The 21,982-nt window shown below is 40.9% G+C and overlaps 1 protein-coding gene across 1 annotated transcript in view; it reads right to left on the bottom strand.

The window, feature by feature from the left end:
• Nucleotides 1-19,128, bottom strand: part of LOC143041060 (ribosomal RNA-processing protein 7 homolog A) — a 44,290-nt gene extending 25,162 nt beyond the window's left edge. The window contains exons 1-5 of the mRNA XM_076212698.1: nucleotides 18,887-19,128; nucleotides 10,025-10,164; nucleotides 9,183-9,302; nucleotides 5,735-5,858; nucleotides 293-446 (exon numbers count right to left, since the gene is read on the bottom strand). Coding sequence (XP_076068813.1) covers nucleotides 293-446; nucleotides 5,735-5,858; nucleotides 9,183-9,302; nucleotides 10,025-10,164; nucleotides 18,887-18,926 — 578 coding nt within the window. The 5' untranslated portion in view covers nucleotides 18,927-19,128. The remainder of the gene's footprint in view (nucleotides 1-292; nucleotides 447-5,734; nucleotides 5,859-9,182; nucleotides 9,303-10,024; nucleotides 10,165-18,886) is intronic.
• Nucleotides 19,129-21,982: the final 2,854 nt, after the last annotated feature.

A 21,982-nucleotide genomic window follows, 5' to 3' on the forward strand; every position in this document is an offset into this window, starting at 1 on the left:
AGTTGGGGGGCAGCATAACAGAAAGACCGTCACACTATAATAAAGTAGCATCATTTCTCTATGAATAAAGATTTCCTCTACCACATAGAAAATTATGTGTGGCTCTGGTCTGTAGGGGTGCCCCATATAGACCCTAAAGTATCAGCTGCATGCTACTAAGCAGCTTTTAACCCCACAATAACATGCAGCCAATACCCCAGCACACACAAACACCAGCTCGCTTAATGTAGTCAGTTCTATTATTGGCATGCATCAAAAGATTTTACAGATATTAAAGGATAAAGATACGCACTCATTAGAAACTGTGATCCATCCTCCATCATCTGGTTCCTCATTTTTCTTCTTAGTGGCTTCTTGATTTTTGTCATATTCTGCCACAATCTTTTCTATTTCAACCTTCAATACTTCTGGGTCAGGCATAGCAGCTCTGGTCTCTTGATACCATCCTACCAAACCAAAATATTTAGTTAGAACAATATGACTATTCACAAAATGAAAAAATCACCATTTCATAAGCAGTTTACAAATTTTGTTTTGGTTACTGCCACAAAATTTTATTCAGTTGAGGAGAGGCTACCATTCTAAAGAGGTTTAGGTTATGTGATTCAGCCCCTTCACAATTATGATGCCTCTGAAGAGGCATGGTCACAACAGAATTGGTTATAACATTTGGTCTGCATTTTGTGATTTTTACTACTGATGTAACTCTTAGTATCAGAAAATGGGCTTTCCTGTAGCAATATTAACTTCCAAGAAGAAACAAAGGTCTACAGGATGACCCAAAGTTCCAAAGTGAACCCAATTATCTTCAAGAAGTCATTGCAAATCCCCCATCTCATCCTGAGGGGTGAGATCCAGAGGAATTTGTACCTGACCTCAAAAACTGGTGCAGAAACTCGCTCATTTTAGTCTCTCAATTCTTTCCAAGTGTCAGGTAAGAATTACAGCAGAGAGATGATATCAGAGATGTGTTTAAAGAGTTGATGATAGGAAACAGTATTCAAGAAGAGAGCCAAGTGTATATGTGAGAAAGCATATGTGGGGGGAGTGGTTGAAATGGCATTAATAGACTATGTAGTAGTACCCAAAACGGAATTGTACAAGTTCTGGCTGTTCATGTTTTCAAGGGTAGAGATGGGGATTGTCCAATAATTTTTTGATGTAAAGGAAACTGAGTGGAAGAAAAGTGGAGGAGGAGAGGGAGGGAGGTAGCAAAGTGCTGAGGATACATAACTTAAATTGGAAAGATACATACATATACCAAGGCTTTTTCCCCCTTACAAGGGAGGTAGCCAAAAAGGAAAAGGCATAAAATCATTCCCACCCATTCCACCCCTGAATATACTCCACACCCCCTCCACCCTCCCTCTTATCTTAGCACCTCCTGGATGACGGGTCATCCCTGCACCTTGTCCACTGCCCTGGGTCAGAAGCAGTGTCGCAAGTCACAGCACATCCACAGCAAGGCCACTTCATTAAATCGGCGACCCCCCCTCTCCGTCCCCCCAAGCATAAAAGGAGAAGACGGGGAGAAATCCCTTTGGGCTGCGTCAAATTTTGCTCACACATACTACCTCATCCCCCATCCCCCCGCCCATTCCACCTCATGCATCACAACATCATCCATATACAACCATTCTCCATTCACCCCTGTCTTCTGTCCTCTCCTGTCCTTCCTCAACAGACATTCCCCTCTTCCCCAAAGCCCCCTTCACCCCATCCATCCATCTCATCCTAGGACGTCCCCTCATGTTCACTCCCTCCACATCTGCCTTCCATAACTCTTTCACTAGTCTTTCTTCACTCATTCTTTCCATGTGTCCAAACCATCCTAATACTCTTTCACCAACCCTATCTCCCAACTCCCTTTCCACCCCTGTTCTCCTCCTCACCTCCTCATTTCTCACTCTATCTAGCCTAGTAACCCCCATCATACTTCTCAGACACCTCATCTCAAACACATTCAAACTCCTTCTCTCTTCCTCTCTTATGTTCCATGTTTCTGCCCCATACAGTGCTGTTGGCACAATCACTCCTTCATATAGTCTCCTCTTAGCATCCATTCCCAAATGTCTATTCCTCATTACACTCTTCAATCCACCAAGGCATTTACTCGCTTCTCTCAATCTACATTCTACCTCCACCTTCACTCCACCTTTTCCTGCCACATTTGCACCCAAGTATCTAAAACTATCCACTTCCTCCAGTCGCTCTCCCTTTATGCTCACTTCCAGTCTGCTGCCACTTTCACCCCTTGTACATCTCATCACCTTACTTTTACCCACATTTATCTTTAGCTTTCTTCTATCACATACTCTCCCAAACTCTGTCACCAACTTCCTCAATCCATCCTCTGATCCTGCCACAAGTGCAGTGTCGTCCGCAAACAACAGCTGGCTCACCTCCCACTTTTCTCCATTTTCTTTAACCATCTCCAATCCCTGACCCACCACCCTTGCATTTACCTCTCACACTACCCCATCCATGTATAAGTTGAACAGCCAGGGCGACATAACGCATCCTTGATGGAGTCCCACCTTTACCTCGAACCACTCACTCTCTCCATTTCTAATCCTGACACAAGCTCTACTACTCTCATAAAAACTCTTGACAGCTCCTAGAAGCTTTCCTCCTATCCTATATATCTGCATAACCTCCCACAGTGCCTTTCTGTCTACCCTATCGTAAGCCTTTTCCAGATCCATAAAAGCCCAAAAATCACCCTTCCCCTTTCCTATAGCTTTCTCACATTTTGTCTTACCACAAAGATCTGATCTACACAACCTCTACCCATCCTAAATCCACTGTTCCTCACCAATTACTCCCTCTGTTCCTCTCCTAATCCTCTCAATCAAGATCCTCCCATAAGCCTTCCCAACTACACTTAACAAACTAATCCCTCTGAAACTACTACATTCACACTTGTCCCCTTTTCCCTTGTAAAGTGGAACTATACAGGCACTCCTCCAGTCCTCCGGCACTCTACCCTCTCTCCAGCAAACATTAAATAACCTCACCAGCCAGTCCACCATCACCGTACCTCCGTTTTTTAGACATTCTGCATGGCATCCATCCAGACCAGGTGCCTTACCTGCTTTCATCATCCCAACAACTGTCTTCACTTCATCCTTCCTTATTTCTCCTCCATTTTCCTCACTCATCACGGTCATTTTCTTAGCATTTCCCACTGCAACTATCTTTCCCTCCCTATCCTCCTTCACATTTAGCAACTCCCTAAAATATTCTGCCCATCTTCCCCTTACTGCCTTCTCTTCCATTATCATCTCTCCATCTGCACCTTTTACCTTTTTTTCTCTACTTGATTCGCTTCCTCTTCCTCCTTAATTTCCTTCCAAAACATCTTTTTATTACTTTCAAAATTTTCTGTCATACTTTTACCCCATTTCACATCTGCTCTCCTCTTTGCCTCCTTTACATTTTGCTTTACTTCTCTTTTCTTTTCTTTGTACCTCTCATATGACTCCCTCGTCCTATTTTGTAACCAAACTGTGAAAGCTTGCTTCTTCTCTTCTACAACCTTCTTTGTTTCCTCATCCCACCATTCACTACCCTTCCTTCTATTTCCTCCTGTCCTTCTTGTTCCACACACCATCCTTGCACACTTTGTGACTCCCTCCTTGAACCATCCCCATTCCTCCTCCACACCAAGCTCTACTCTATCCTTCACTCCCTCCCACTCCTCCTTCAGCTTCTTGTACTCCTTCTCCTTTTCTTTTTCATTTAAAAAGTTCACTCTAAGCACCTCCCTACCTTCTGCCCCTTTCCTCTTTCTCCATCTATCCTCCACTCTCAACTTACCTTCCACCAAAAAATGATCTGATATTCCCCCACCCTCTCCCCTTAGCACATGTACATCCTTAACTCTTCCTATCATAATCCTATTTACCACTACATAATCCATTAACACTCTATCTACCACCCTTCCATCCACCACCCTCTCCCATGTGTACTTATGCTTGACTTTCTTCCAAAACACTGTATTTGCTATCATCAACTCTCTAGACACATTTCCACCATCAACTCTCCACTACAATTCTTTCCTGGAACTCCACATTTCCCAACCACTCTATCAATTGGACCATTTCCTACCCTAGCATTAAGGTCTCCCAGTACTATTACATTGACATTTCTCCCTAAATTCTCTATGCACTCATTTAGATCTATCCAAAAGGCCTCCCTTTCTTCTACACTCTTCTCACTGCCAGGCCCATATGCACTTACAAAGACCCACATCTCCTTTCCCAGTTTCACCTTCATCCACATCATCCTTGAGGAAACCTCCTTCCACTCCATTACACGTTTACCTATCTCTTCACTTACTAGAATAGCCACCCCTTCCCTCCCTCGCCCTCTCTTCACTCCTGATAACCTCCCACTTACACTCCCACACTTACACTCACCCTTCCCTTTCAACTTAGTTTCACTCAAAGCCAACACATCCATCTTTCTTCTCACAAACATACTACCTATCTCTTCCCTTTTACTCTCATCTGTACCACATCCATGCACATTAAAAGACCCAAACCTTAGGCTACAAGGAGAAGGATGCCTAGCCCCAATTCCCGTCCCATTCTTCTTGCCTCTTACAATCCAAGTGGAAATACTTGGTGGCAGTATTCTTTTCCCCCACCACCAGAAGCTGAGAGAAGTGTGGGACATGGTGAGGGATAAAGGGGAAACAGGAGTAGAAGAATGTGTGTATTTCAAAGAGGAAGTGATGAAGTGTGCAAAGATGGTATGTGGGATGAGGAGAATGGGAGGAAGCAGGAGAGGCAGTAAATGGTGGAATAAGAGATGAAGGTGGTGGTGGAAAAGAAGAAGCAAGTAGGAGGATTGATTGCACGGTTGAACTAGGAAGGCATATGAGAGGCACGAGAGAGAAGAGAAGCAAAATGCAAGGTGAGGAAGGCAAAGAGGAGAACAGATATTTAGTGTGTGTGTGGAGTGGGTGGTGGTGGTAAGAGTTCTGGAGACAGGGATGACCCTTCATCCACGAGGTGCTAAGATGAGAGGGAAACAAATGGGTGGTAGATGGGAGTGGAATGGGTGCATGCTTTGGCTTGCTACCTCCCTTGTAAGGGGGGAGAGTCCCTTAGTATATAGATGGATAGATAGTTTAATAAAGAATTTTGAAAAGAATAAAAAGATGATTAGGAAGGAAGTAAAAAGTGAGGGGGATGAGTCAGGTGGAAAGGAAAAGGAGAAATGTGCAGATGAATAGATATTAATGGAAGTGAGGGCAGTATGTGAAAGATGAAAAGAGTATTTCAGGGAATTTTTGAAAACAGAGGAAGTTAGGGAGGGAGGGATTGTGGCAGTGGAAGATGCTAGGAAAATGAACGATTGGCAAAGAAAATGAAAGGGCTATGGGAAAAGATGATTTCAATGAGCAGTGAAAGTGATGAAAGCTGGTAATACACCTGGGTTATATGGGCTTCATGTGGAGTGTCTGAAAAAATAAGAGATAGAGAGAGAGAGAGAGAGAACCAGCATACTACTCAAACATGTATAACAACCTATCACCTGTACTATACATCCACACTCAAGATAAAAACAAGCTCTTCAAGGCAGACCATCAAACTCAATACTCCAGCAAATTCCCTGACATCAACCCCACAGAAATATCCATTTCATAAGAAGCAGGTACTTTGGTATGAGAACCACACAATTACTTTAAAGCTTTAAGATCTCTAACATTAGCAATTTTACTTACTATCAATACCCATCACAATTGGTTCTTCCTCAGTTGACAACACATGTTCCTCTTGAAGGTCTAATGCAAGAGCATTTTTTATCCCAGATGCATGAGAGAACACAACATATGCAACTTTAAATCCCTGAAATAGAAAACTTGTTTTTAAAACCAGTGACAATTTCATGGAATATAAGATAGGTTGTATGAAAGACTGATTGTAATGATGATGAGATGCTTGAAAAGTATGATAGATGTTTCAAGAATGGGTTGTGAGGAATGTAGAGGTGAGGCACTGGTGTTGGAAGTTGAATTGTGAGAAATGTGGAGATGAAGTGTTGGTGTGGGATGAACTAGTGAGTCTGACTGGTTCTGGAGTTTGTGATGATTTTTTCTCCTCTAGTTTTTACGAGAGTAGTATGATGGGGGTTACTAGGCTAGATAGAGTAAGAAATGAGGAGGTGAGGAGAACAGGGGTGGAAAGGGAGTTGGGAGATAGGGTTGATGAAAGAGTATTAGGATGGTTTGGACACATGGAAAGAATGAGTGAAGAAAGACTAGTGAAAGAGGTATGGAAGGCAGATGTGGAGGGAGTGAACATGAGGGGACGTCCTAGGATGAGGTGGATGGATGGGGTGAAAGGGGCTTTGGGGAAGAGGGGAATGTCTGTTGAGGAAGGACGGGAGAGGACAGAAGACAGGGGTGAATGGAGAATGGTTGTATATGGATGATGTTGTGATGCATGAGGTGGAATGGGCGGGGGGATGGGGGATGAGGTAGTATGTGTGAGCAAAATTTGACGCAGCCCAAAGGGATTTCTCCCCGTCTTCTCCTTTTATGCATGGGGGGACGGAGAGGGGGGGTCGCTGATTTAATGAAGCGGCCTTGCTGTGGATGTGCTGTGTCTTGCAACACTGCTTCTGACCCAGGGCAGTGGACAAGGTGCAGGGATGACCCGTCATCCAGGAGGTGCTAAGATAAGAGGGAGGGTGGAGGGGGTGTGGAGTGTATTTAGGGATGGAATGGGTGGGAATGAATTTATGCCTTTTCCTTTTTGGCTACCTCCCTTGTAAGGGGGAAAAAGCCTTGGTATATGTATGTATGTATGTAGTAGAGCATGTGTCAGGATTAGAAATGGAGAGAGTGAGGGGTTCGAGGTAAAAGTGGGACTTCGTTAGGGATGCGTTATGTCGCCCTGGCTGTTCAGCTTGTACATGGATGGGGTGGTGCGAGAGGTAAATGCAAGGGTGGTGGGTCAGGGATTGGAGATGGTTAAAGAGAATGGAGAAAAGTGGGAGGTGAGCCAGATGTTGTTTGCGGACGACACTGCACTTGTGGCAGGATCGGAGGAGGGATTGAGGAAGTTGGTGAGAGTTTGGGAGAGTGTGTGAAAAAAGAAAGCTGAAGATAAATGTGGGTAAAAGTAAGGTGATGAGATGTTCAAGGGGTGAAAGTGGCAGCAGACTGGAAGTGAGCATTAAGGGAGAGCAACTGGAGGAAGTGGATAGTTTTAGATACTTGGGTGCAAATGTGGCAGGAAAAAGTGGAGTGAAGGTGGAGGTAGAATGTAGATTGAGAGAAGCGAGTAAATGCCTTGGATTAAAAAAGTGTAATGAGGAATAGACATTTGGGAATGGATGCTAAGAGGAGACTGTATGAAGGAGTGATTGTGCCAACAGCACTGTATGGGGCAGAAACATGGAACACAAGAGAGGAAGAGAGAAGGAGTTTGAATGTGTTTGAGATGAGGTGTCTGAGAAGTATGATGGGGGTTACTAGGCTAGATAGAGTGAGAAATGAGGAGGCGAGGAGGAGAACAGGGGTGGAAAGGGAGTTGGGAGATAGGGTTGATGAAAGAGTATTAGGATGGTTTGGACACATGGAAAGAATGAGTGAAGAAAGACTAGTGAAAGAGGTATGGAAAGCAGATGTGGAGGGAGTGAACATGAGGGGACGTCCTAGGATGAGATGGATGGATGGGGTGAAGGGGGCTTTGGGGAAGAGGGGAATATCTGTTGAGGAAGGACGGGAGAGGATAGAAGACAGGGGTGAATGGAGAATGGTTGTATATGGATGAGGTGGAATGGGTGGGGGGATGGGGGGTGAGGTAGTATGTGTGAGCAAAATTTGACGCAGCCCAAAGGGATTTCTCCCCGTCTTCTCCTTTTATGCATGAGGGGACGGAGAGGGGGGGTCGCCAATTTAATGAAGCGGCCTTGCTGTGGATGTGCTGTGACTTGCGACACTGCTTCTGACCCAGGGCAGTGGACAAGGTGCAGGGATGACCTGCCATCCAGGAGGTGCTAAGATGAGGAAGGATGGAGGGGAGTGGAGTGTATTTAGGGATGGAATGGGTGGGAATGATTTTATGCCTTTTTCTTTTTAGTTACCTCCCTTGAAAGGGGGAAAAGGCCTTGGTATATGTATGTACAGTGAAACCTCTCATTAATGGACATTAATTAGCTGTGTTTGCGGTGTTTTTGCTATGTTTTCGGTGTTTTTAGTGCTGTTGTTTAGTGCGTGCAATCACTATGCTACCCAAAAACCACTCCAAAACACTAAAAACACAGCAAAAACACCACAAACACAGCTAATTAACGTCCGTTAATGAGAGGTCTCACTGTATGTATGTAGGTTTGTCTGAGAATTAGTTCAGGGATGACCTGTCATCCAGGAGGTGCCAAGATAAGAGAGAGGGTAGAGGGTGGAGGGGAGTGGAGTATATCTAGGGATGGAATAGGTGGGAATGGTTTTATACCTTTTTCTTTTTGACTACCTCCCTTGTAAGGGGGAAAAAGCCTTTAGTATATATATGTATGTATAGATGATACTGTTATGCAAAGAAGGGGGTGGGAGATGGGAGAGTAGGGGTTGTTTATGTGTGAATGATATTTTGACACAGTCTGAAGGGATTTCTCACCATCTTCTCTTTTTCTGCATGAGGGGACGGAGAGGGGGGAAGGTCACTGATTATGTGAAGCGGCCTTGCTGTGGATATACTGTGTCTAACTAAATTGCTTCTGACCCAGAGGAATGGGCAGGATACAGGGATGACCCATCGTCTGTGAGGAGCCAAGATGAGAGGAGGAAAGGGTGGTGGAGGGGAGAAAAGACTCTTGGTATATAGACAGATATAGACAGACAATCCTCTGCCTTCTACTATTCTGAGATTGTTCAGGCCAGACACTACCACTAAAAATCCCCACTATATCTGGCATAACATTTGATAAATGTGGTGTTCATTCCCTAAACAAAAATCTTCATTGGGATAACAAGAAATTGATAAAAAGAGGTACACAAGATGTCTCCCTTTAGTAGAGATTGACATTCCAGAGAATATGGTTGTACTGCAATATTAAAGAAAGAAAAGAATAAATAAATAAAAAATAAATAAATAGAATAAGTTTATGCACAATGGACATGTATCAATATCTATCAAGGGACTTGAAATTCAAGACTCAATACCAACCTTAACAGGTTCTGTTTCATCAAAGAAACCTTGCTCTGGATGCACACCAGCACTGGGATTCTTATGAAAGAAGACACTAACAACTTTGCCACAGGTGGAAAAGATCCGCTTGAAACATGCCTGAAAACACAAAGATATCTTACATATGATAAACCATTAATAGGTACCATTGACAGGTACCTGTATGTGGTGGTTCTGCAAGAGGGGCAAGTGAAGCTGTCCATTTCCAAAACCTGTCAACTCCCACACCTCATGTGAAGCTGTCCATTTTCAAAACCTGTCAACTCCCACACTTCCCTTAGGTGTAGCCCTGAGGGGCTGACACTCAGTCTCTGGACTGGGCCCATGATCTCTCCCTGTCAACTTCAACTGTATTTCTTACACCTTTTTACACATACAGACCTGTCAACTGGGAACTGCCCTCATCCTCCTTTTCCTACTACTTTCAACTAGTGACAGAAACAGTCTCACACCAATACAACACAAACAACAATCTAAAATTCAGGTTGTGGGCTTTCTATTTGGTAAAACTTAAAGCAAAAATTATTACTATTATTATTAACCACTTTGATATGATGCCTACATAGTTGTCATGAGGTGCAAGTTACCCATGGATTCTGTGAATTGGTTTGATCATGTTTTCTTTGTAAGAGAACAAGTAATACAGCAGTGACTTTACATTTTATAATGCAAATAGTGTGATGCAAATTACATATGGCAGCTGATGCTGCGTGCAAGAATTTGAGTCGTACTCAAGTGGTTAATCATAAAGATAAGGATAAGACACCACTTATAACACTTAAAAATATTTTGTCATATAAAAACTAGAACAAGTAACTTACTTCATTGCAATATGGTGGTACATTTATTAAGAACAGTGTTCTATCAGGTGGTTTCTGGACATTTTGTGTACGAACTTTGTGTTGCTTGAAGAGGATTTGATGACATATTTTACTTCTTTCATTAAACTTCACACATAAAACTGAAAAGATATGAAACCATATCACTGAAGTATCCAATACTCAAGATATTCATAAATATGCTCCTTACACTAGTCAAGCACTGAAGATATTCAAATTATCAGTTTTACAATTCAATTCTTGAGCTATAAATACGAAACAGACTTATTTTCAAAAGACAGCAGGTAATACTCCTTGGGTTCTCCAGGAGATCTTTTGGACTTTTGGGGACTTCAATGCTAGAGCAGGAGATGAACTGATTGGTGTAGTGGGGATGTTTGGTAAGAACTATAAAGGAGAGATGTTTGGTAAGAACTATAAAGGAGAGATGTTTGGTAAGAACTATAAAGGAGAGATGTTTAAGATTTGTTCAGAAAGGGAGTTGATGATAACGAACATTATTTAGGAAGAGAGATAAGCATAAAGAACCATGCTGTTTAAGATGTGTTCAGAAAGGGAGTTGATGATAATGAACAGTATTTAGGAAGAGAGATAAGCATAAAGAACCACGAATCCTGCTTGACTATGCTTCCACATGTTTACCGACAATCAGCAAAAAAAAAAAAAAAAAAAAAAAAAAAATATATATATATATATATATATATATATATATATATATAAATAATAACAAAGCACCAAAACCACCCTTATAGAAATCCTCCACTCTGAAACTAAAAAATCTGCCCCAGGGAATACCATGGGCTGTTGCTTGTTACCTAAAAGCATCTGCATAAGAGACCAAAGGCAATGGATTGATACCATATCAAAGTGATAGGTACACAGTTTTGTTAACCACTCAACCACACTCATCCCTATCATATTATACAAGCACTACCTGCTGAACTTAAAAACTTTTTCTACTTGAATGTATAAATAAAAACTTCTACTAATACCACCCAAAAACACCATCAAGCTCCAGTACCAACAAAGAATAGGCCCAGCCACAGAACTGATCTGCCCTAGACACAACCACCACACTTTCCTTCTTCTTCATCTGTCTACAATATATACCAAGGGCCTCTTTCCCCCTTATAAAGGTGGTAGTCAGCCAAGGCACACATCCACTTCCATCCACCATCCAATTGTTTCCCTCTCATCTTAGCTCCTCATGGATGAAGGGTCATTCTCATTTCCTGCCACTGCCTGCCTGGGCCAGAAGCAATGGAAAAAGATACAACACATCTATAGCAAGACTATTTCATTTACATGGCAACTCTCCTTCCTCATCCCTCCACGGAAAAAACAGGGATGAAGAAAAACCCCTTCAGGCTACTTTGAAATATCATTTATATACAACCATTCTCCACTCATATCTATTCCCTGCTTAACATACATTCCCCTCTTCCACAAATCCCTTTTCATCCCATCCATCCATCTTATTTTTGGTCTTCCCCTCAAGTTCACTCCATCCACCTCTATTTTCCACACTCTTTTTGTTAACATTTCTTTACTCATTCTTTCCATTTGCCCAAACCATCCCAATAATTATAATGTTTCATCAATCCTATCTACCAGCTTCCTTTCTATCCCCTCTTTCCTCCTGTATCTTCATACAGGTAATAGTAATCAAGAATATACTACAAGCTATAATTGTTGTATTGGGGAAATAACAGATTAGTCTAAAACCATTGCAAAATGAAAATAGCACTATAAAAAAAGTTTTAACAAAGCATGCACTGGTATGTGGTGGCCTGTCTTTTAGTGATTATCTCATGCTCTGTAAATCAAAATTAGAGTATCACCACAGACAACAAATATCAGCATCCTTTCTGTCACATCAAAAGCTACTAGACAACACAAGTTTCATTTTAGAAATCCGTGTTCAGGACTTTCATTTTAGAAATCCATGTTCATGACTTTCTCATAATTTACCCAAGATATTGCTGTTGTTATGTAGTTTTATGAGGTTTTCAATTAGCTGAGTTGATTCACAAGCATATGCCTTTTTCAAGTATTATGTCTGAACTGAAGTGAGGTTAGGTTAGGATATGCAATGCCAAATATTAGCTATTATTTACAAAATACCTCCATACCATAATCAGTTGGCCCTCTAGGCGTGTAAGTGGAGGAACAGTCAGTGACTGAGCAGAACAGGTCATTAGGGAGCCAACATGAATGAACAATGTGTTAACCCCTTCCATACGGTGCCGCACACGTAGGCGTCATGGACTTAGATCTCGGTGGCAGCAGCCAATGCCAGCCGTACGACGTGTCGTAATAATACTCGCATCATAAAATATAGTCACCGCTTATATCGATCGTTCTCTCTTCACCCGTGAATTTTGATAACCATAGAAAATGCGACTACAAAAGAATTAGAAAGAATGTCATTATGGAGGGGCGACTACAATAAATATAATCAAGACGCCGATATGGCAGCCTCGCGAATACACTCGCTCCCCATGACGCCTACGTGTGCGGCACCGTATGGAAGGGGTTAACCTTATTTTTACCAACAACTGTGAATTAATACATAGTATGCACATTGGTAAAACAATTATGTTGGACCTATAATTCAATAGGAGTGAATACCTATCTAGCAAAATCAACACAAAGAAAAGCAAAATGACCCACTCATCTAGAAAAGAATCTGAAAAAAAAAAAAAAAAAAGCAAAAGAGCAAAGTGGTTGTCACTCAATGAAGATTTAGAAAGGGAAGACTGAGCTATGATGAATGATTGCGAAACTGTTAAAGAAATGTTAGTGTCTTTTGTGAACTAGTGCAAAAATTTATGTAAGAAACATATATACATATACAAAAGGCTTTTTCCCCTTACAAGGGAGGTAGCCAAAAAACAAAGGCAGAAAAAAACACTTCCACCCATTCCATCCCCACATACTCCACTCCCATCCACCCCTTTTCCTCCCTCTTATTTTGGCTCCTCCTGGATGATGGGTCATCCCTGTATCTCGGCCACTGCCCTTGGTCAGAAGCAGTGTTGCAAGACACAGCACATCTACAGCAAGACCGCTTCATTAAATTGGTGACCCCCCTCATAAAGAAATGGAGAAGACGGGGAGAAATCCATTCGGGCTGTGTCAATTTATTTTTCACACATACTCCCTCAACCCCCATCCCCCACCCCACTCCCCCTCATGCATCACAGCATCATCCATACACAACCATTCTCCATTCATCCATATCTTCTGTCCACACCCATCCTTCCTCAACAGACATTCCCCTCTTTCCTAATGTCCCTTTTATCCCATCCATCCATCTCATCCTTGGTCACCCCCTCCATCTCTGCCTTCCACACCTCTTTTACTAATCTTTCTTCACTTATTCTTTCCATGTGTCCAAACCATCTCAACACTCTTTCCCAAAATGTGACACTAACTTCCTCAATCCATCCTCTGATCCTGCCACAGGTGGAGTGTCATCAGCAAACAACAACTGGCTTATCTCCCACTTTTCTCCATGTTCTTTAACCATCTCCAATCCCTGACCCACTACCCTTGCATTTTCCTCACACCACCCCATCCATGTATAAATTGAACAGCCAAGGTGACATAACACATCCCTGGCAAAGTCCAACCTTTACCTCAAACCACTCACTCTCTCCATTTCTGATTTTAACACAAGCTCTACTCTTGTAAAAACTCTTGACAATTAATTGACATCAGCAAGAATTGGCACTTTTTGGGTGAATCATCACTTTTTTTAGAAATTGATACAACATCGGTAATATTTTGCTGATGCCAATTCAGTAATTCACCTATTATTCATTGTTCTGGTGGTTGTATAGGGCCATGCAGCATATTATGTGCTATATGAGATACCACTACCAAATAATCATTGCTTTATTTTATTTTCACATAGCATCACAACTGTAGGGAATGAGGTGGCTAGGAATATGCTGTGTTACTGATAAACCTACACTGCTGTCTAATGCCACAACATACATTTTGAAAATATTATGCAGAGGTGATAAAATCTGTAGACATGAGGATGTACAACCGGAGAAACTTTTAAAATAGCAGCACAAGTGAGAGTAAATGTTATACCAAATTATATTAATTTTTAATTTTATTTTTGGATTTCTTATATATATATATATATATATATATATATATATATATATATATATATATATATATATATCATATTTTGAAACAGCAAAGTTTCTACAACAGAAATTAAGCAAGATTAATATGGGAGTAATTTGTCTGGGTGTCCATGGACTCAGTCAATTTTACCTGCTTATGAGTGCAAAAAATCTCTGGACAGATTTATGCCCACTTACTCTGTAGCAACTTATAGCCAAACAAATCATTTATAAAGAATTTTGTATGTATTTTGACAAGTAAATACTTAACAATATATCTTTAAGGTTTTTGACAATGACAGCTATGAATATGACTCATGTTTAGATGATTTGCTGTCAAATTCATAATCACACAAGTCAAATTTGGACAGTGGAGAGGAGAAAAAAAAAAAAAAAAATCTTTGTCTGTTGACACTAAAAAGCAAAGTTGATCAATTTTACTCCTTCCCACTGGAACCACATCACTCTGATTTCTTGAGTTGGTGGAGAGACAACCACAACTCATATCCTGAACTTGGAAAAGTTGCCAACAAAATGCTTTGCTCTCCACCATCTTCAGTGGAGAGTGAACGTCTCTTCAACATTGGTGGTAATGGGTACACCCCACACTAACTGGTTGACTCCAGAAACATGGCAGAAATTTATGCTGTGGAACTTTAATTTGGAAATGTTTTACTATTATCCTTATTCCATGTTTGGTTTAGGTTTTACTATTAAGTTAGGATTAAGAAAATGATTAATAAATTTTACACTCTGTACATGTGTTTTATTAAAACCATGCATTAAATGATTCATGTTACTTGAAGTTAGTAGTTACTAGGAGGTAAGGGAACACAGGCTGAGGGAAATACTTTTATTCCTGACTAGTTTCGCCTGAGTGGCTTCTTCAGAGGAATAAAAGTATTTCACTCAGCCCGTGTTCCCTTACCTCCTATCCACATTCGTCACAATGTATACACGTTAGTAGTTACATCAAAATCTATACATACATATACCAAAGGCTCCCCCTTACATGGGAGGTAACCAAAAAGAAAAAGGCATAGAAACCACTCCCACCCATTCCATCCCCTACATACTCCACTCCCCTCCACCCGCTTCCCTCCCTCACATCTTGGCATCTCCTGGATGACGGGTCATCCCTGCATCCTGTCCACTGCCCTGGGTCAGAAGCAGTGTCACAAGACACAGCACATCCACAGCAAAGCCGCTTCATTAATTCGGCGACCCCCTCCCTCTCCGTCCCCTCATGCAGAAAAGGAGAAGACAGGGAGAAATCCCTTTGGGCTATGTCAATTTATTTCTCATACATACTTCTTCACCCCCCCCCATCCCCAACCCCCTCATGTATCACAGCATCATCCATACACAACCCATCTCCATTCACCCCTATCTTCTGTCCTCTCCCATCCTTCCTCAACAGACATTCCCCTCTTTTGTAATGCCCCTTTTACCCCATCCATCCATCTCATCCTGGGATGCCCCTCATGTTCACTCCTTCCACCTCTTTTACTAGTCTTTCTTCACTCATTCTTTCCATGTGTCCAAACCATCCTAATACTCTTTCATCAACCCTATCTCCCAAACTCCCTTTCCACCCCTGTTCTCCTCCTCACCTCCTCATTTCTCACTCTATCTAGCCTAGTAACCCCTATCATACTTTAGGCATTTCATTTCAAGCACATTCAAACTCCTTCCCTCTTCCTCTCATATGTTCCATGTTTCTGCCCCATACAGTGCTGTTGGCACAATCACTCCTTCATATAACCTCCTTTTAGCATCCATTCCCAAATGTCTATTTCTCATTACACTTTTTAATCCACCAAGACATTTACTCGCTTCTCTCAATCTACATTCTACCTCCACCCACACTCCTCCCTTTCCTGCCACATTTGCACCCAAGTATCTAAAACTATCCACTTCCTCTAGTCTCTCTCCCTTAATATTCACTTCCAGCCTGCCGCCACTCTCTCCCCTTGTACATCTCATCACCTTACTTTTACCCACATTTATCTTCAGCTTCCTTCTTTCACACACTTTCTCAAACTCTGTCACTAACTTCCTCAATCCCTCCTCTGATCCTGCTACAAGAGCACTGTCGTCAGCAAACAACTGGCTTATTTCGCACTTTTCTCCATTTTCTTTAACCATCTCCAATCCCTGACCCACTACCCTTGCATTCACCTCCCGCACCACCCCACCCATGTATAGATTGAACAGCCAGGGTGACATAACACATCCCTGATGAAGTCCCACCTTTACCTCAAACCATTCACTCTCTCCATTTCTGATCCTAACACAAGCTCTACTACTCATAAAAACTCTTGACTGCTCTTAACAGCTTTCCTCCTATCCCATATATCTGCAGTACCTCCCACAGTGCTTTCCTGTCTACCCTTTTATAAGCCTTTTCCAAATCCATAAAAGCCCAAAAAACATCCTTCCCCTTTCCTATAGCTTTCTCACATATCTGTCTTACCACAAAAATCTGATCTACACAACCCCTATCTGTCCTAAATCTACATTGTTCCTCACCAATTACTCCCTCTGTTCCTCTCCTAATCTTCTCAATCAAGACCCTCCCAATTACTCCCTCTGTTCCTCTCCTAATCCTCTCAATTAAGACACTCCCATAAGCCTTCCCAACTATACTCAACAAGCCAATCCCTCTGAAACTACTACACTCACACTTGTCCCCCTTTCCCTTGTAAAGCGGAACTATACAGGCACTCTACCCTCTCTTAAACAAACATTAAATAACCTCACCAGCCAGTCCACCATAACTGTACCTCCTTTCTTCAGACATTCTGCATGGCATCCATCCAACCCAGGTGCCTTACCTGATCTATTCATCTTAACAGCTGCTTTCACTTCATCTTTCCCTATTTGTCCTCCATTTTCCTCACTCATCACTCACATTTTCTTTGCATTTCCAACCTTTCCCTCCCTATCCTCCTTCACATTTAGCAACCCCCTATTATACTCTGCCCACCTTCCTCTCACTGCCTTTTCTTCCATTTTCATCTCTCCATCTGCACCTTTTACCTTTTCTTCTATACTTGATTTGACTCCTCTTCCTCTTTTAATTTCTTTCCAAAACATCTTTTTATTACTTTAAGAATTTTCTGTCATACTTGTACCCCATTTCACATCTGCTCTCCTCTTTGCCTCCTTTATCATATGCTTGACCTCCCTTCTCTTTACTTTGTACCTAATTTGTAGCCAATCTATGAAAGCCTGCTTCTTCTCTTCTACACCCTTCTTTGCTTCCTCATCCCACCATTCACTACCCTTCCTTCTATTTCCTCCCACCCTCCTTGTTCCACATACCATTTTTGCACACCTTATGACTCCCTCCTTAAACCATCCCCATTCATCCTCCACTCCTAGTTCTACTCTATCCTTCACTCCCTCCCACTCCTCTCTCAGCTTCTTATACTCATTCTCCTTTTCTTTCTCATTTAAGCAGTTCACTCTAAGTATCTCCCTACCTTCTGCCCTTTTCCTCTTTCTCCACTCTCAATTTACCTTCCATCAGCAAAGAAAAGTGTATGAGAGAGTACTTAGGAAGAACCTAGGGTAAATTTTTAAAAGTGTACACCTACACAATATAGCATTAAAAAATCAAAAATCAATTTTGTGAATTATATCAACGTAATATACATTATTTTCTTGGCAGAAATCAACAGAGAAAGTTGCTAAAAATGATTCACTAATGAATGGAGCTGCAATGGCTCCTTGAAATGCCATTTTTGTTTTGATAGATGTGGAGACTGAAGAAATAAATATGTAATAATTTCCTCTATTCTAACCTAACTTAACCTATCTACCTAACCTGAACAGCATTTAGTAATGAAGTTCCTATAATTCTATACGTGATCAGGGTTGTTGTCATGTTCGACGTCCAAATCAATTAAAAACAAATATGGCATCTTAAGGAGTTGTTGTGACTCTATTTGTGTATCACTTTTAAAGTTTTCTATTATTGATTTCCACCAAGAAAAACATATATTACATTAATGTATTATGATTTACAAGATTGTTTAATTTTCTAATGTATCGTGTAGGTGGGCACTTCTAAAAAATACCAAACCTAGTGAACTTTAAAGAGAGGACAGGGCAGTTCAATCCATGACAACATGAGTTTTGGGAAGGACAATCATGCCTTTCCCAACTCCTGAGGCTAAACCACCACCATAACATTTTGGACAATCAATGTGAACAATTGTTACAATAACAATGGAAGAAAAGTTGATGTAGTCTACCTACACTTTGCTAAAGTATTTGATAAGGTTGACCACAGGGTGCTACTAAACACAGTAAAAAATGTGGGATCACTGGAAAACTGGGACTATAGCTCCATGAATTCCTAAGTGACGGAGAGCAGAAAATAGAAGTGGATGGAGCCCAGTCAAAAATACTTAATGGTAACTAATAGTGCCACAGGGCTTGGTACTTGGCTCACTGTTATTCCTGGTCATGATAAGTGATATAGACCAGGAGGTAAGAACATCCCAGATACGAATACTTGAGAAATATCCAAATTATGCAAATAAAAATATTTAATATAACCATGCTACTTTAACTTCATGTTATGTTTTGTCATCTCTGAACATGTGGAGCCATATATTAGACAGTACACGAATATATGATCAAATATAGCATGTTTTACTGATATTCAAAATGATCATTCAATATTTACCTTTAAAACCATTTACATCCATAACTTTGGAAACAGGCATGCTTTTTCGACCTTAATCCTTATCTTCAGTTTGAATGTTTACATTAGTAGTACATGCCTTCGTTTACAAACAAGTGTAATTGTCAAATACAATAAATGTGTAAATTTTATCATAAGAATATGTCACATCACTACAAATATATATATTAAATATATTTTAGTAGTTCTAGTAATTTCAGTATTACATATGAATTTTGTTGTGTCTGTATTCTAAACATGTCAAAATGGCTTCAATTACGGAACTTATTGAAATAGTATAAATAAGTATAAAAAATTAAATAGTTTTGATCACTCTGTCTCGAAAAAAATACACATCAACCACTAAAGTAAAGATGAAACTGTAAAATTTGTCTTCAACCTATATTAGCTATAAATTTTATACCTTCGGAACAAGTGATGACGTACAGATGATGTCGTCATATGGCAGGGCGTAAGATTGAAATAACAAACACAATGGTTGATGAGGATTGAGGCCAGTGTCTTGTTAAATTGTTTATTCGGTATGTCAGTCACTACTTCAAACCTTATGCCCCACACTGTTATCGTGTTATTTACGACTGTTATGATACAGACATGTAAACCGGGTTCTTCACTATTTTCATATCATCCCGTCTGTATGACATTTGCAGTAAGTATTTATCTAGACTGTCACTCTAGTTGTATAAATTTATATTTACCTAGTTGTATTTTACGGGAAGGGGAGCTACGCTCGTGATGTCCCGCCTTTGTATCTCGCAGTGTCTAGTTTGCTCTTAAACTCATGAATGGTTTTTGCGTACACTATAATCTATTTCATGCCCTGTTTTTAATGCTCAAGAGTGAAGAGATGCAGATGGGGTACGAGGCTTGCCTTCAATCTTGTGTTAATCCTGTTTCAAAGTCTTGCAGCCCTATCCATACTATGACTATCTCTTACATAAGAAAAGGGAGGCAAATTCTCGAAACGGGATTTGAAATCAAGAAGGAAAACCAACCTTGGCTTGGGTAACATTGAGCGATCTCACTAAACGCCGACCAAAGCCGACCAAAACCACACAATGACGGTTTTGCTCAAATGCATAATTTATATATATATAAAATAGCATATGGTTGCATTATTTGACCTATTTTCTTTAAAATGTGTGATTTCCATGTAAAATCATCAAAGAGAAGTTACGTTTTTATCCTCTGCAAAATTACCAACCGGCAACCAACGCCGACCAAACCCAAACAATGACGGTTTTTGCTCAAATATAAAATTTTAAATAAAAATTAGCATATGGTTGCATTATTTGACCTATTTTCTTTAAAATGTGTGATTTCCATGTAAAATCATCAGAGAAGTTACATTTTTATCCTCTGCCAAATTATCAACGTCAACCAAAACCACACAATGACGGTTTTTGCCCAATTGCATAATATATATATAAAAAATAGCATATGGTTGCATTATTTGACCTATTTTCTTTAAAATGTGTAACTTCCATGTAAAATCATCAAAGAGAATACGTTTTTGTCATTTGAGCAAAAGCCGTCACTGTTTGGGTTTGGTCGGCATTGGTTGCCGGTTGGTAATTTTACAGAGGATAAAAACGTAACTTCTCATTGATGATTTTACATGGAAATCACACATTTTAAAGAAAATAGGTCAAATAATGCAACCATATGCTATTTCTTATATATAAATTATGCATTTGATAAAAAACTATCATTGGTCGGCTTTGGTCGGCGTTTAGTGAGACCCACATTGAGAACCGACAGAGATTTGACAGTATATTCATATTGTCACCATCTCTCCCCCTAACTAACAATAACTTAATTTTTCCTACTAACAGTAACACCCACCCCATGAGTCCTCTGGCAATATGACAGTGGCCATGGGGGAAGAGATATCTCAGGCGGCTTTGCTTATTCAGAATCCACTTGGCATGTGGTGTAGGCCCAATCATCCAATGGTTGGCCTATGAAAGATCCGCCCTGCCCACCTTGCGTGTGGAAAAGGTGCCCTGAACATGATCTTGAACCTGACCATGCTGGAGAACCACTCCTAGCATAGTCTCCCATAATGAAGTATGAATAATAATGGTAAAATTTTAGTCGTGCACACCTACGCGATATAGCAATAGAGAATTAATTTACTTGCTTACTTGGTTTACTTGGAGAAGTTCCGAAGTCAATTCTCACAGCCGTAGTGATCTACTGCTGCTGCCAGTCCTGCTGTCCCTCCTCACAAGGGCCAGTTGGTCTGTTATTGTGTTTGATGACAACCTACTGATGGCGGTGTAGCCTGGCACTGGGGGCTCGTCTGGCACCTTCCATAGAAACCTGTCCAGTACATGCTTGAAGCTGTCCACCGAGCAGTTGGTTCTCTCTCTTCTTTTGGGAGAGCATTGAAAATTTTTGGACCCTCGTGACCTAGGCTGGATGCCAGTAAGGTCTTAACCCTCTCTGGGGCTCTTGGTGGGAGCGTTTGTCTCTCACACTTGCGTCCATGCCTTACACTGTGATATGGCTTGATTGTTGAGGGCGTGGGGTCAGGAACAAGGCCCTCCAGGATTTTCCATGTATAGATGGCCCTCTACCTTTCTCTCCTTTGTTGGGAATAGAGTCCCAGTGCTTCCAAGCGATCCCAATAATTGAGATCCTTCATCCCTCTGATGTGCCTGGTGTAATTTCTTTGGACAGCCTCAAGCCTCTGGATGTCTCCTTGTTTATGTGGTGACCAGAGTTGGCTGCAGTAGTCTAGGATAGGTTGAATTAGCACCTTCCAAAGGGTATTAAATTTGTAAATTATAATAGATCAACATATGTGATGTTCCTGGAGGAAATAACAAAAAAGTTGCTAAAACCTATTTTCTAATGAAGTCGCAGTGGTTGAATGATATGCCATGTTTGTTTTGATAGGTGCTGAGGTCGAAGAAATACAAGGATGATAAATTAGTCTATTCAAACCTAACCTAACCAATGTTTAGTAATTCGGTACCTCAAATTCTAAAGATCATCTGGGTTGTCGTCGTCACAGATGCTGACGACCTGATTATTATTGTACCTCAGGCAATTAACAGATGATGCAGGACC

This window comes from Oratosquilla oratoria, chromosome 30 (assembly GCF_046742065.1).
Source record: "Oratosquilla oratoria isolate Oo_2021 chromosome 30, ASM4674206v1, whole genome shotgun sequence".
In the NCBI taxonomy this organism is placed as follows: Eukaryota; Metazoa; Arthropoda; class Malacostraca; order Stomatopoda; family Squillidae; genus Oratosquilla; species Oratosquilla oratoria.